Source organism: Syngnathoides biaculeatus, chromosome 12, assembly GCF_019802595.1.
Source record: "Syngnathoides biaculeatus isolate LvHL_M chromosome 12, ASM1980259v1, whole genome shotgun sequence".
In the NCBI taxonomy this organism is placed as follows: Eukaryota; Metazoa; Chordata; class Actinopteri; order Syngnathiformes; family Syngnathidae; genus Syngnathoides; species Syngnathoides biaculeatus.
The window spans coordinates 11,051,740-11,063,632 of record NC_084651.1 but is presented as its reverse complement, the minus strand read 5'-3'; the positions used below and the strand labels follow the sequence as shown (position 1 = coordinate 11,063,632).

Sequence of the window (11,893 nt, the reverse complement as noted above, 5' to 3'; positions counted from 1 at the left end):
ATGACCCGCTTAAATTACACAGAAAGAAAAAACACACACAGTCGTTGGTACAGTATATCCTATCATTAATCTTGTTATTCCAATTATTTCACTCGGATTGACACTCCAAGTCATCATGTTGACTTCTTGTCCATTGAGGACAAAAGTAGGATATTACCACTTTCCCAGAGTCAACTTTTTTTTTCTTTTTTATCAAAAGCGCTCCCATCGTTTTGAAGTCGCTGCAGCTGGCGCTCCGTTCAGTTCCGCAGAGAGTCATTGTCAGTGAGGGGAAAAAGACCACATGAAGCCTGATGCTGCTGCTCTTAAAAGCTGTTAGAAGCTTCTTCAACAAACGAGCTGGAATGGCAAAGTTTGCTTTTCTGTGCAATATCTGTCATACAGAATATCACACACAACGCATTGACAGAGGCACTAAAGTTCCACGAAGGCAACAAAATATCATGGCTTTTCAAACAGAATGCAGCAGAGTGGAATATTGACACGACTGTCTTTACACATCGCTGCAATTATTTGTTAGCAATACCATTAAACTAGGTGACTAGAGCGAATTCTATGACTTCAATGACAGTAAACTTCAACTGGGAGTGGCATTAAACAGCTTGAAACCTCATTTTTGAAGAAATTCTCCACTGTTTTCCACAGTGTTACTAATGGACTTTTCCGACTTGTCAATCACTTGTATAAAAATAGCCAATCAAATAGCCGCATTGTCTTAACCCCTGGCTTGACCCCCCCGCCGTATTGTCCCACAAGCAATGCTGGTTGTCAGCAGCGTGCGCTTGGAAAAGGTAATGTTACGAATGGTGCTCATATGCACTTGGGGAACGTGGAATTCTGATGAAAGATATCATGCTAGGTTACAAGGGGCCCGATTAATTTTCCAAAGCCTAAAACACAGTTGACGAAGTGTCTACGATGGATTAAGGCTCACGGAAGACCCCACGTACAACTAAATGTGGACAATATCAACAAACACAAGGGTGTATTTGTATCGCATCGGACTTTTAAGACAAAGCACTGGGTTCCATTACGAGCAAAGTCAAATGATTACATCCACTCACTTATAAAAACTACAATGATATAGCTCGTGAGCTTTCCAGGTAAAAAGTACTCACCCTGCTTTACATGCGCAGTATGATTCCACTATTTTATCCTGTTGGAATTCAATATGAAGTTTGTGAGGTGTTGAACTTTTTTGCATCGATCGCCAATGTTTAGCTGTAACTCTGACATTGAGTCTTGCTCCGTCCAAAATCCTAATTCTGTGTACATATCCTTGCGTGAAATAGTTGAGACCTCTCTGTAGAACTCTCTTGGACAAGTCTGACGCATTTGGCAAAAAACATAACGCAATATCTGGAATACGCGATAGAGAATCAACTTAAAACATGTTGTGTTCAATCGCCATTTTGTATGCTTGTGGGACATGGCTCTGGGGGCGGAGCTTAGGATCGCCATTGGACAGGTCCATTGTAAAGCAAGTTGAGTTCCTAGTCACCACACAGTGTTCATATCTCAACTTTGCGCTTACAAGTTAGTGGCGGAGGGGAAAATCACCCCAATGACAGGTTGTATCTCGGGTCGCTTATATTTCAAGGCATTCCCCAATCAAGTAAATCGTTAGATGTTTGCCGTTGGTCTCAATCTCATTCCTGTAAAATCTTAAACTTTGAAACAGACCAGTAACAAGAAAGCAATCTTACATGGGAGCATGCAACTTCGCAACGTGAAGAATAGAAGCCATAAAAAATATAAGTCTGATATAGCTCCAGTATCTACCGGCCTGCCTGTCCATGTAGCGATTGCGTTTTGAATGCACACAACATCTCCCGGAGGCTGGCGCAGCCTTCAAGTGTTCGGCAGCACGTTATCACAGTCAAGTGGGATCTGGGTTACGTAGCCCCCACCCCTCATCCCTGTAGCCCCCCGGGCACGGCGATGCTCTGCGGTTGACTACAGGCTACAGCCGCCGTGAGAAGCTCTCCCCCAGGAAAGTGCTTGTTTACTTATTCATTTGCACCTTCTTGTTTGCAATTCCACAGACGGCGTGTCAATGGGAGCGTCGCTCGGAGGAAGGAACCCCCCAAAGCGTTACTATGATACAACACAAGTGTCTGGGTATGTGTGTATATCCTGATGTATGCAGGAGTGCACCGCGGTAGTGTTCTCTAAAGTGAAGTATTTTTCACTGAAATGAGTGTTTGATATAAGACCCAATTATTGATGACAATGAGCTCCATCCATCGACCCTAAGAGAAGACGGCAAGTGGGTTTTCCATATTGGGGTGGTTTCCTGTGAATAGTGCTCCCTTGAGCCACCCCCTTGCTGATTTACTTCTTCTTATTGTTGTTCAGCTGCACGGCCATCGACAGCCCATCACTCACTCAAGGCATTCTCCTAAAACACGTGCAAGTGCTCGGTACTAAAACCCCTTCTGCTTTGATTTGCACTCACAACAGTAGCACTAAATATTTCCAATCTTGAGCCACGTCGTCTTCCAAGCTAATCATAAACCGTGGTTTGGGGCGCTGTGGATACGCGTGTGGACGCCATCAACCAAGCTTGTGTCTGCGCCTGTGCCGTCCATTCAGGAAGTCGTCACTGTTTAGATTAGTCTAGTCACTGGTCGTGACTAATGAGCGGCAGCTGAGTCCCGCTGCCCGGTGATTTGTAATGTTGATGAGCCCTGATGGGAGGACCAGATCGCGCGTTTGTCAGCGAACATCTACAATCTGTTCCAGACACGGGGAACAACAACATCAAAAATGACACCGCCATGTTGATATCATTAAATAGTATTAGCGGGGAGGTTCAGCAGCTTGTAATCACCAGGAAACGAGATTGGAATGATTAGAAATTCATGCTGTGTAAACAATTTTCAAAAGCATCTTTAGTAACGCCACTCAAGAATTCGTTTAAAGGGAAATTCCAGTGGTTTAGATTAACAATGTATCCAATAGGTCATGTAATATGTACTGTATCTTGAAAATGTGATGTTAATCCTCTCTCATTTAATGTTGTTTTGAGAAGATTTTTATCGACAATTACGAATTTCCAGGGGCGCTACCATTTTGGCGAGTCAGATGACCTACGTGCGCGGATGTGACGTATTACGTGCCGCACCAAAGGCCTGATTACAATGGGACACAATTATGCCCAGTGCTGATATCTCAGATTTATCCTCATCTGATGAAGAAATAGCAGTATTGGTTGATCGGAAGACGGAGGAATACTTCCATACAGATTTGAACCTGTGGCTGTAAATAATGTAGAATTTTAAGATGGTTCTTTGGACAGGATATACGCGGGGAGGCTGCTCGCAAGCTCTGGCGGTGGACCCCGAGTGAGCTCCGGCGGCGAGCCGCGAAAAAGCATTGTGCTTAGCAACTGCATGACATCGACACAATTTTACATCTGAGCTAATTTGAATGACCAACATCTCGGTTGGGTTGTGGTGCTCTCGAAGTTTGGCTTTTAAGTACACTTTTATTTACTGTTCGTATCATTTCTGATTGTGTTTTGGTCGGGTGGTTCTTATCGTGCCTTTAAATATTGTTATCTTGACCATCATCTTTCATCCCCTCACTTCTTTCCTTTTAAAAAAATCTTGAGCTTCCCACAACCCTGTCCCCTTTGGGCACCAGTACACCCAGAGACTTAGAGGAGGCTCCTTACCTTGGGAATTAGCCTGCAAGACTCCGATGCTGTCATCAAACTGCATAGACTTGATGTTGAGCGATGCCAAGATGCATTCTTTATCTTGTAGCGAAGCATCTTCGATATTGTTCTGATTGGCTGACAGTATTACGCACATGTCGCAGAGGTTGATGTTGACAGCCCTTAAATCTGCCCGACTTAATGGCGTCCCCTTCGGGGTGAGGCGGGGAGCGAGAGAGAGAAAGAGAAACAAAGTGAACAAGTGAGCAGCAGCTGTGGTGAACTAGTTAACACGGATTAAAATGAAGATGTTGGATTGATGTAGGTGCGCTTTGGAGGCCTAGACTGAAGGAATGCACTGAAGACCAGACTGCATGCACATTCATACCTAGTGTTCTGGATCTCATCACAGAAACAATCATTGAATGAAACTACTGTGGATGTAGCATGAAAAGGCTACTCGTCCCTCGAAGATGGTGGCGTACACTCACAGGCAAGATGGAGACCTTGGGGAAGTTGTGTAGCGTCTCCCACTCTCGCCGCAGATAGTCCAGCGAGCCCACAAAAACAATGGGCTTGAGTTCATGATAATGGAAATTGCTGGCTCTTAAAGGCATCACCAGGTTTCGCAGCCCCACTAAAGCGGACGTGACATCCCCAAATATACAGACCACCACATGGCCGCTCAGGACCGTCATGGAGGCTTCACTCCGGGTCTGCAGACACAAGAGGGGGAGGGGGAAAGAGCACAGAAAAAACAATGAGCGGATGAACTACCAGACATATGTGCTGTGAATGGGGGGGGGGGGGGGGGTGAATGGTAATTTAACATCACAATTACTTATACACAAAAGTCAAATTTTCCTTGATGACCAAGAGCAACTGACTCAGGTCAGTTGCTGATGAATGCAGTTTGTAAGACTTTAGGCAATTTGGGCATATTTGAAGGGAGGTCCTGTTAAAAAGTACTTTTAATGAAAAAAAATCTGAAATAATGAGAAATAAATCAGTTAAGAAACTGTAACTGATACTGATCATGCAAGTAATATCAGCCACGTGATCTAAGCTTTTCCCCTCTCTGCGGTACAAGGAGAAATGTGCCTTCAAATTTTCGGGCATTACTGAAATAAGTAAAAACTGGAATTACCGTAATTCCCAGCCTACAGAGCATACCTGGTTATAAGCCTCGTTACACAGAAAGAGTTTTACGCTAGCGCTGCGCTAGCTAACCTTAAAGGTTTATGTAGTGATGCGACGTTAGTGTTACCGCGGCTCTAGCGTTAGCGCTGCGCTAGCATTAGTGCGCCGCTAGCGTTAAACTCTGTGTACGGAGGCTTGTGACCAGGTGCACTAACGCTAACGCCAAATCGCCGCGCTAACGTTAGCGCCACATCGCCGCACAAACCATTGGGTTGAAAGCGTGTGGAAAAAAGCTGCGGCTTGTAGGCCGGAAATTACAGTGCTTTTCTCGAAGGACCAACAATGTTTGAGATAGCAGTGGTCCAAGTAATCTTTTTAATCATTTACTGTATTGCTACTAATGTAATTATCATGGCATTTATTTACTCGACTCCAGACAGGATGAGGCATTTATTTGAAGTAATGAGCCAATTTATTTACAGTATAAGTGTGGAGGGTGGCAGCCTAATTAATGTCTGACAGAGAATCCCACTTTTGCGTTCTATGCATGTGTCCGCTTTGTTTGGATCCGATCAATAATGCAGTGCAGATGGAGGCGGCATTAATTGTTGACTACTTGCGTTTCCGCGCCATCGCGTGTGATAGATGCATCTGCTTGAAAAATGTACAAGATATAAAACAACGACATGGAAATGACTTAGATTAAGTTAAACAAAGTATTAAGCAGGCCAGAACCCGTTTACTTAAGTGGATGACGCGCAGGTCGAATAGTTAAGGTATTCGAGAGGAAGTTGGAATTTTTTTTATTTTTTTCAATAATCAGTAACCGTTTTGCAGTTGTTTTTAATTTTGTATTTTTTCAAAATTGGGCTGCAGTTTATTTTTGTAAATGGGCAACAATCATACCAAAGCAGGCCGAAAAAATATACACTGGTGAATGTGTGGCAAATGCTGCAAATAATCCGTAGACTATTGTATTTATTGTATAGATCATTGGCACGACTTTCTAATGACACAAATTATTGATGGGTACACCTAAACGCTTGCAAACTGCACGGTTGCTGAGACATCGCAGCAAACGCATGCACGGACGACTGCAACATTGTTCTTTAAACCCATGTGGAGATATATAAAGAAAGCCATAAACTCACCTTGAAGCAGAGAGGCAGAGAAAGAAATGTCAATAGATATTAGTGAGACTGGAAGACTTCACAAGTGTGAGAGGAAACTCCAGTCCCGACTATACTTACTTTTCGTTTCTTTACTATTTTGTGTAGAATGTGCGGGGCTTTTATTTTTTTTTTTTAGATGTTTTTACAGCGTAAAACTGAGCTTTACTTACCAGGATGACTTTTTCGATGTCTTTTGATGGGCACCAGTGAAACATTCCGGTGGAGTCATACCTCTTCACATTCATGTCCATGTTTTCGATTTGTTCATTACCGGGTATTAGAAGAGGGTCGTGTCTACTGAAAAACAACAACATCGACAATAGAATCATGCAAGAGCACTCTATTGTGCGAATGCGGATACTGAAGCATTCACACTGACGCTTTTATGAAGCAACAACATTGGAGGACAGCGAGTGTTACCTGCACAATTTGCCATGTCTGTTCTAACACTAATGGCACTGGAGTGGAGATTGGGGAATGTGTTTATTTTTTTTGCCACTTCTCATCCTGTAACAGTGGAACCTCAGTTGTTCCAGAAAGTATGACTGTATCGTACGGAAACCAAAGCAATATCTCCCAACGGAAATAATGTACACCCAATTACTGTAATTTTTCTCAAGTACAATGCGTCCTGAAGTATAAAAGTTCACCTAAAAAAAAAAAAAAAAAAAACAGGAAAACCCTTCTGCCAATGTACAATGTGCACCACCAATTTGTCTGTAGAAGCTTTCACTATGGCGTCAGGTGCGTATCAAAACGTGAGCTCAAACTACGTAGAACCGCCAAAATAAACATTTTTTTTAATTGACAATGGGCAGATATTTTTAAAAGCGAGCATTTCAATTGTGTACGCTCTCCTGTTTTTTGTTGTTGTTGTTTTTTTTTTTATTATTTGCCCATGACGCTTGTACTACGTAGTTTGAGCTCACGTTGTTGTGATACCCACCTGAAGCCATCGAGGCGAGCTATCGTTGTTTCGGACCACGGCGCTACTTCCGGGTTGGCAGCACCATCGGCACGAGTGATGACACATTTCTTTTAAAAGCAGCCGCACAACTAGCCGTTGGAGTCGACATTTTTTGTACAAGTTTACTTTAAAGCAAACTCACGGGCAGTCGTTTCTGATCATTGGTGCAGTAGCAACAAACATGCTACGCTAACGATCGTAAAACGCAGGCTCCCCGAGGAGGTTATAGAGTTCAGGTTGGGGGCGCACATTACAATAATAAATATGTGTAACATAAGACATCGAATATCATATCTAAATGTATACGTTTTGTTTTTTTTACCACTCTATGTACCTGTATACGACTATACAATGTGATTGTATTTTTTTATTTTTCATCCATGCCTAAATATAATGCGCTCTATTAACGTTTTGAAAATATTTTTGGAAAAATTTGTGCATTATTTTCGAGCAATTACAGTATTCCATTCCAGAGTTTGGAATCTAGACACCCAAAAATATTAACATTAAATAAACATTAAATACATTTGACTCACGATGGTGTATGGAAGCCATTTTCTTAACTTTCTCGGCTTCTTGCCATTCTTGACATCTCGTGTGTTTCTTGCCTTCTTTATCAATACTTTATTGGCACTTCCTGTCGTAACACTAGCGGTTGGGGGGGGGGCAACAATGTTGTTGTATCATGCTGTCAAAAGTCAGTACTTTAAAATAAAGCACACCAGTTTCACTGTACTTTCTTTGGCCCCATGGTGGTTTATTCAGCAGGTCCACTCACTATTTTGTGCTTGTTTATTGAGTGTGAGTGCTAAATAAACCAGAATGTGGGCACAAAACGTGTTGAAAATGTTATTATACCGGTCTGTTTTAGTCTCTAGATGTAATTGTTGACACGACTTGTTATGCCGATGTTGCATTGGTGTTACCAATTATAACGGGATGGCCTCGAGTTGTTAATAAAACCCTGTGTTGAGGATTATGAGTTGTGGCCAGTCAAACCGTTTTTTTTTTGGGTTTTTTTTTACACATAATAGGAAATTTGTCGGATGAGTCGGATGAATTGAATCAAATTTTCTATGTAGCTCGCAACTCCGAGGGGGCATGGTTGTGTTGTATTTGGGGATTGCTATGATATGCAGTGATCTATTCATCAGAGTTAGATTTTATTAATTCCTTTTTTGGCACTCTGCCTCGGCGGCAGCCTTTCTCAGCGCAGGCACGCAATTTCTAAGGGAATTGCAATTTCTCCATCTGGTACTTGATGTCAAGTCATCAGGAAGCTCAAAGGCGCTCGCAGCGGCAGTGAGAAGAGCGGCACAACTTGAACGTTACAGAGTGACACGCCGCACAACACAGCGCCAATTACCAGCTTTTAGCCTCTCTTTCCCACTCCTGATGCCACACCGTGCAAACAGTAAAAGGCGCCAACAGGCGCCCATTTTAAATATTTCAAGCCTTTGCCCAATCAAATTCCACCTCCCCATCTGACGGCCATGAATGTTTCAGCAGTGTGTCACAAGCATGCGGGCGAATCCACAGCAATGGGGCGCTGAGTTTTATCCAGTGTAACACTGACCATGAAAGGGTTCCTGTCAGTCCCGCTTTAACGCCGCCGCTGCTCTTGCGTTTATTCTACAAGACGTCTTCTCACAGTTGCTACAAAGACAATCCAGACATTTTCATCCACAACACTGACTCGGAATATAGGGCAGAAACAGCATACAGCTGTAATGCATAATCATACGAACGCTATTTTTTCTTGTTATTAATTGTATTAATTGTTAATACTCGTGGGAACCAGCCATGGAAAAGTTTGACACTTTTTTGTTTTGTTTTGTTTTTTAAATTTACCGCCCATTTTGGCTGTGTCGAATTTGCCAGTGGATATTCCTATTTGAAAATGATTGGAATTATCATCTGTCCCCTTAAATAATCGTAATTTGGCAAATGTTCAAAAAAAACAAGCATTAAAAAAAAAAAAATCAGTGAAAACTATCAAAAGTGCTATTTTGGAACACGCATTTTCAGTGTTCCCTGGCATATTCTCAGAACTTTTATCTACTGAAAAAGTCACTATTTGTACTCAGTCCAAAGCGCCATTTGAGGGGAAAAAAAACCCCAAAACTGTTCTGATGCCATCTTGTGGCATTTTGGTGCCAAGAAACTATGATGAAGTGATTTAGGGAGCTTCATCCGGGGCTTTGCTTTTTTTTGTTCCATCTACGACCAATTTTAAACTTTTTTTTGATGGTGGGTAGCAATTAGTTATGGATTTCCATATTATGTATGTTAAACTAAAGCGATCCTTAATCTTGAGATTTCTGTTTGGAAAATGCAATTTATAGTTTTTGTTTTTCACATTTGTCCAACCAATAAACTTTTGTATAATCAAAGTACGCAGAAAAACTTCACACCTTTCACTCTTATCTTTTTTCTTTTTGCAAATTGCCACTGCAATGTGATAAGGTTTCGCTATTGATGATTCATAATGGTGCGCAAAAATTACACTTTGTATGCATGAGTGCGACAGCTCTGAGTTATAAAGGGTTAAAGTCCCCTAAATAAAATGAATATTTGAGAATGTATATTTCAAGCTGAAGTTGTTCAATATTCATCCATATACTGTATATTCAACTCAACGGGGAAGTCAAGGCATACGTTTGAAGAATATATGGGGAAACAGCTCGGGAATTTGACATACATCTCTCTCAGTATCCTCACTCCCGCGATCACCCATCATCGCTGTCATTCACTGACAAAGCTTTGATGGCAATGCTTTCTTCACTCTACATTTGGGTTGCAGGAAAGTAGCAAAAAAAGAAGGGGCGGGGGGGGGGGAGCTGTCAATTAGCCACCCGCCTCACTGCTTCCCTCTATCAGTTAGTGCAGGTGATAATAACACTGACAGCATTTAGTGTTTTTACACTCAGCCTGAATCTTTCATTTGGAGCCGCGCGTTGCGCCAATCAACTGCCGCCGCCGTCGCCGTCACTTCAATCTGCTCGGCATAGATCGCCTCCTCACTGGGGCTGACTGGCGCATGCCTCCACCTCTCTCTCTCTCTCTCTCTCTCTCTCTCTCTCTCTCGCTCTCTTCCTGTGTGTCAAGACAGCTATCTTTCACCCGGCTGTCAGCGCCGTGACTGGCAGCCTGTCACTGACGCCACACACCTCCTCATCATCCTCCCCCTCTGCCTTATCCCTGCCTCAGCTTGAACCTTCCACCGGGCTCCGGCGGAGCAGACAGCGGCGCCACGCCCAGAGGATATCAGCTCCAGATGACACTGTTTTTGCGATTTGGATGTGCCGCGTCACAAATGCTCGCGAAGATGGTGTTAATGCCGCAGTGACGATGCACACCTCGTTAGCGAGGTGGCACATTGAATAGGTTTCTGGGACATGAATAACAGCGACATGGCCAGGTCATCTCAAATGTGATAAATGTATGGTTTTTAAATAGGAGAGCAGAGGCTTATCACACCAAGGACAAGTTAGGATCTTCACTGAATCTAATTTGCATGCTTTGGATATATGGAAGGAAGCTGGCTAGGAAGAGACTTCTATCTTAGTTGAAATTAAGGCCTTCACCAGAAATTCTACATTTAAGAAGTTTTCAGTTTAAGATAATAAAAAAAAAAAAAAAATGCAGGGTTCTCAGACATGTTTGAAACTCAGAAAAGTAGGTGTTTGGCCAGAGTGCTAAAAATGTTAAGGATTCTACCACATTGGGAGAGAAAGTGCTGGAATGCTCATGTTTTGTTCATTTTAAAAAAATGTTTTTTTTTAGCGTTAAAAAGTGCTTGAATTTTCCTGGTTTTGAGTGGTAAATGTACTTTTAGGCTTGAAAATGTTCATGTTATGTATAATAGATGGATGGATGTATTTTAGGTTTGAAAAGTGGTTGAATTGTGATGATGTACACAGGAAATGTATTGCAGAAGGGGGAATTTATCTGTGACGTGTGAAAAGTGCATCAATAGTGGACAAAGTGCGGGGGGGGGGAAGCATTCTACGATGTGGGGGAGGTGATGGAAATTGCTTGCTTTTAATGTTTTCTATCTTTGAATGTTTGTCGAGTTTGACTTGTCATGTTTTGAGGGATGAAAATGTCTCATTTTCATTGGTTTTGAGGTTTGAAACAGTTGCTCCCCACCCCAAGTTGTCTTGTTTTGAATGTTGCTGGGATTAATGCTGTGTTTTGAAATTTAAAACGTTAAATGTAAAGTTTGTGTATTTCAACTTGAAAAGGGCTAGCTGGCACTTCCTTAGTCCTTTTATGGTCTGAAACCTGGATGTTTTTTGGACAAAGACCTTCAAATGTCAAGCATTCTATTATTCTTCTCATCAGCTATCATGTTTAAATAATATTATCCTGTAAAAGCTTCAGCATCTGCATTGATTCATATGATTTCCCTGACTGCGATTGGACGGCACCCACTTCTGGGTATACACTGCCTCCTGCCCAAAGATACCTTGGATAGGCTGTGGCACTTTCGCGACCCTTGTCAGGATAAGCGGCTCGTAGAATGCACGGGTGATCAATTTGCCTGAAACAAACTAACTTTGCATGGCCTTGGAGTTGATGTGCAATCATTCCAGTTCAAGTAGTTTTTGCCCTAAGAAATAATCTTTTTGGCAATGAATCGATTTGGACTGCTTTTCCCTCGCCGAACACAATATTTCATGAGAGAGGAATTTATATAGGACAAGTATTTCCTTTATAGTACGCCTCCCGCCATTCTTCAGCATGCGTTTCAAACAGTCGACGCGTTCCGGCGCAACACTCGGCAGTCACAAACTGGGGATGGGTTTGCTCGCTCCCTCAATGCCTCCTTGCCAGACTACCAAGGCAGCCTCGCGCTTTGAAAATTTTCCCCATCATGCAAACTGACAAAGGCGTGCTTTTCAAAAGCCCACAGCCAATCTGTTGATCATTATTTATTTACAAAGGCCT

The 11,893-nt window shown here is 42.4% G+C and overlaps 1 protein-coding gene across 4 annotated transcripts in view; it reads right to left on the bottom strand.

Annotated features, from left to right (window-relative positions):
* kcnma1a (potassium large conductance calcium-activated channel, subfamily M, alpha member 1a) overlaps positions 1–11,893 on the bottom strand; it is a 194,588-nt gene that overhangs the window by 19,495 nt on the left and 163,200 nt on the right. For all 4 annotated transcript variants that reach the window (XM_061837674.1, XM_061837675.1, XM_061837676.1 and 1 more), the window contains 3 exons: positions 6,144–6,267; positions 4,153–4,377; positions 3,680–3,872 (listed from right to left, as the gene is read on the bottom strand). In XM_061837674.1, the coding sequence (XP_061693658.1) occupies positions 3,680–3,872; positions 4,153–4,377; positions 6,144–6,267 (542 nt within the window). The remainder of the gene's footprint in view (positions 1–3,679; positions 3,873–4,152; positions 4,378–6,143; positions 6,268–11,893) is intronic.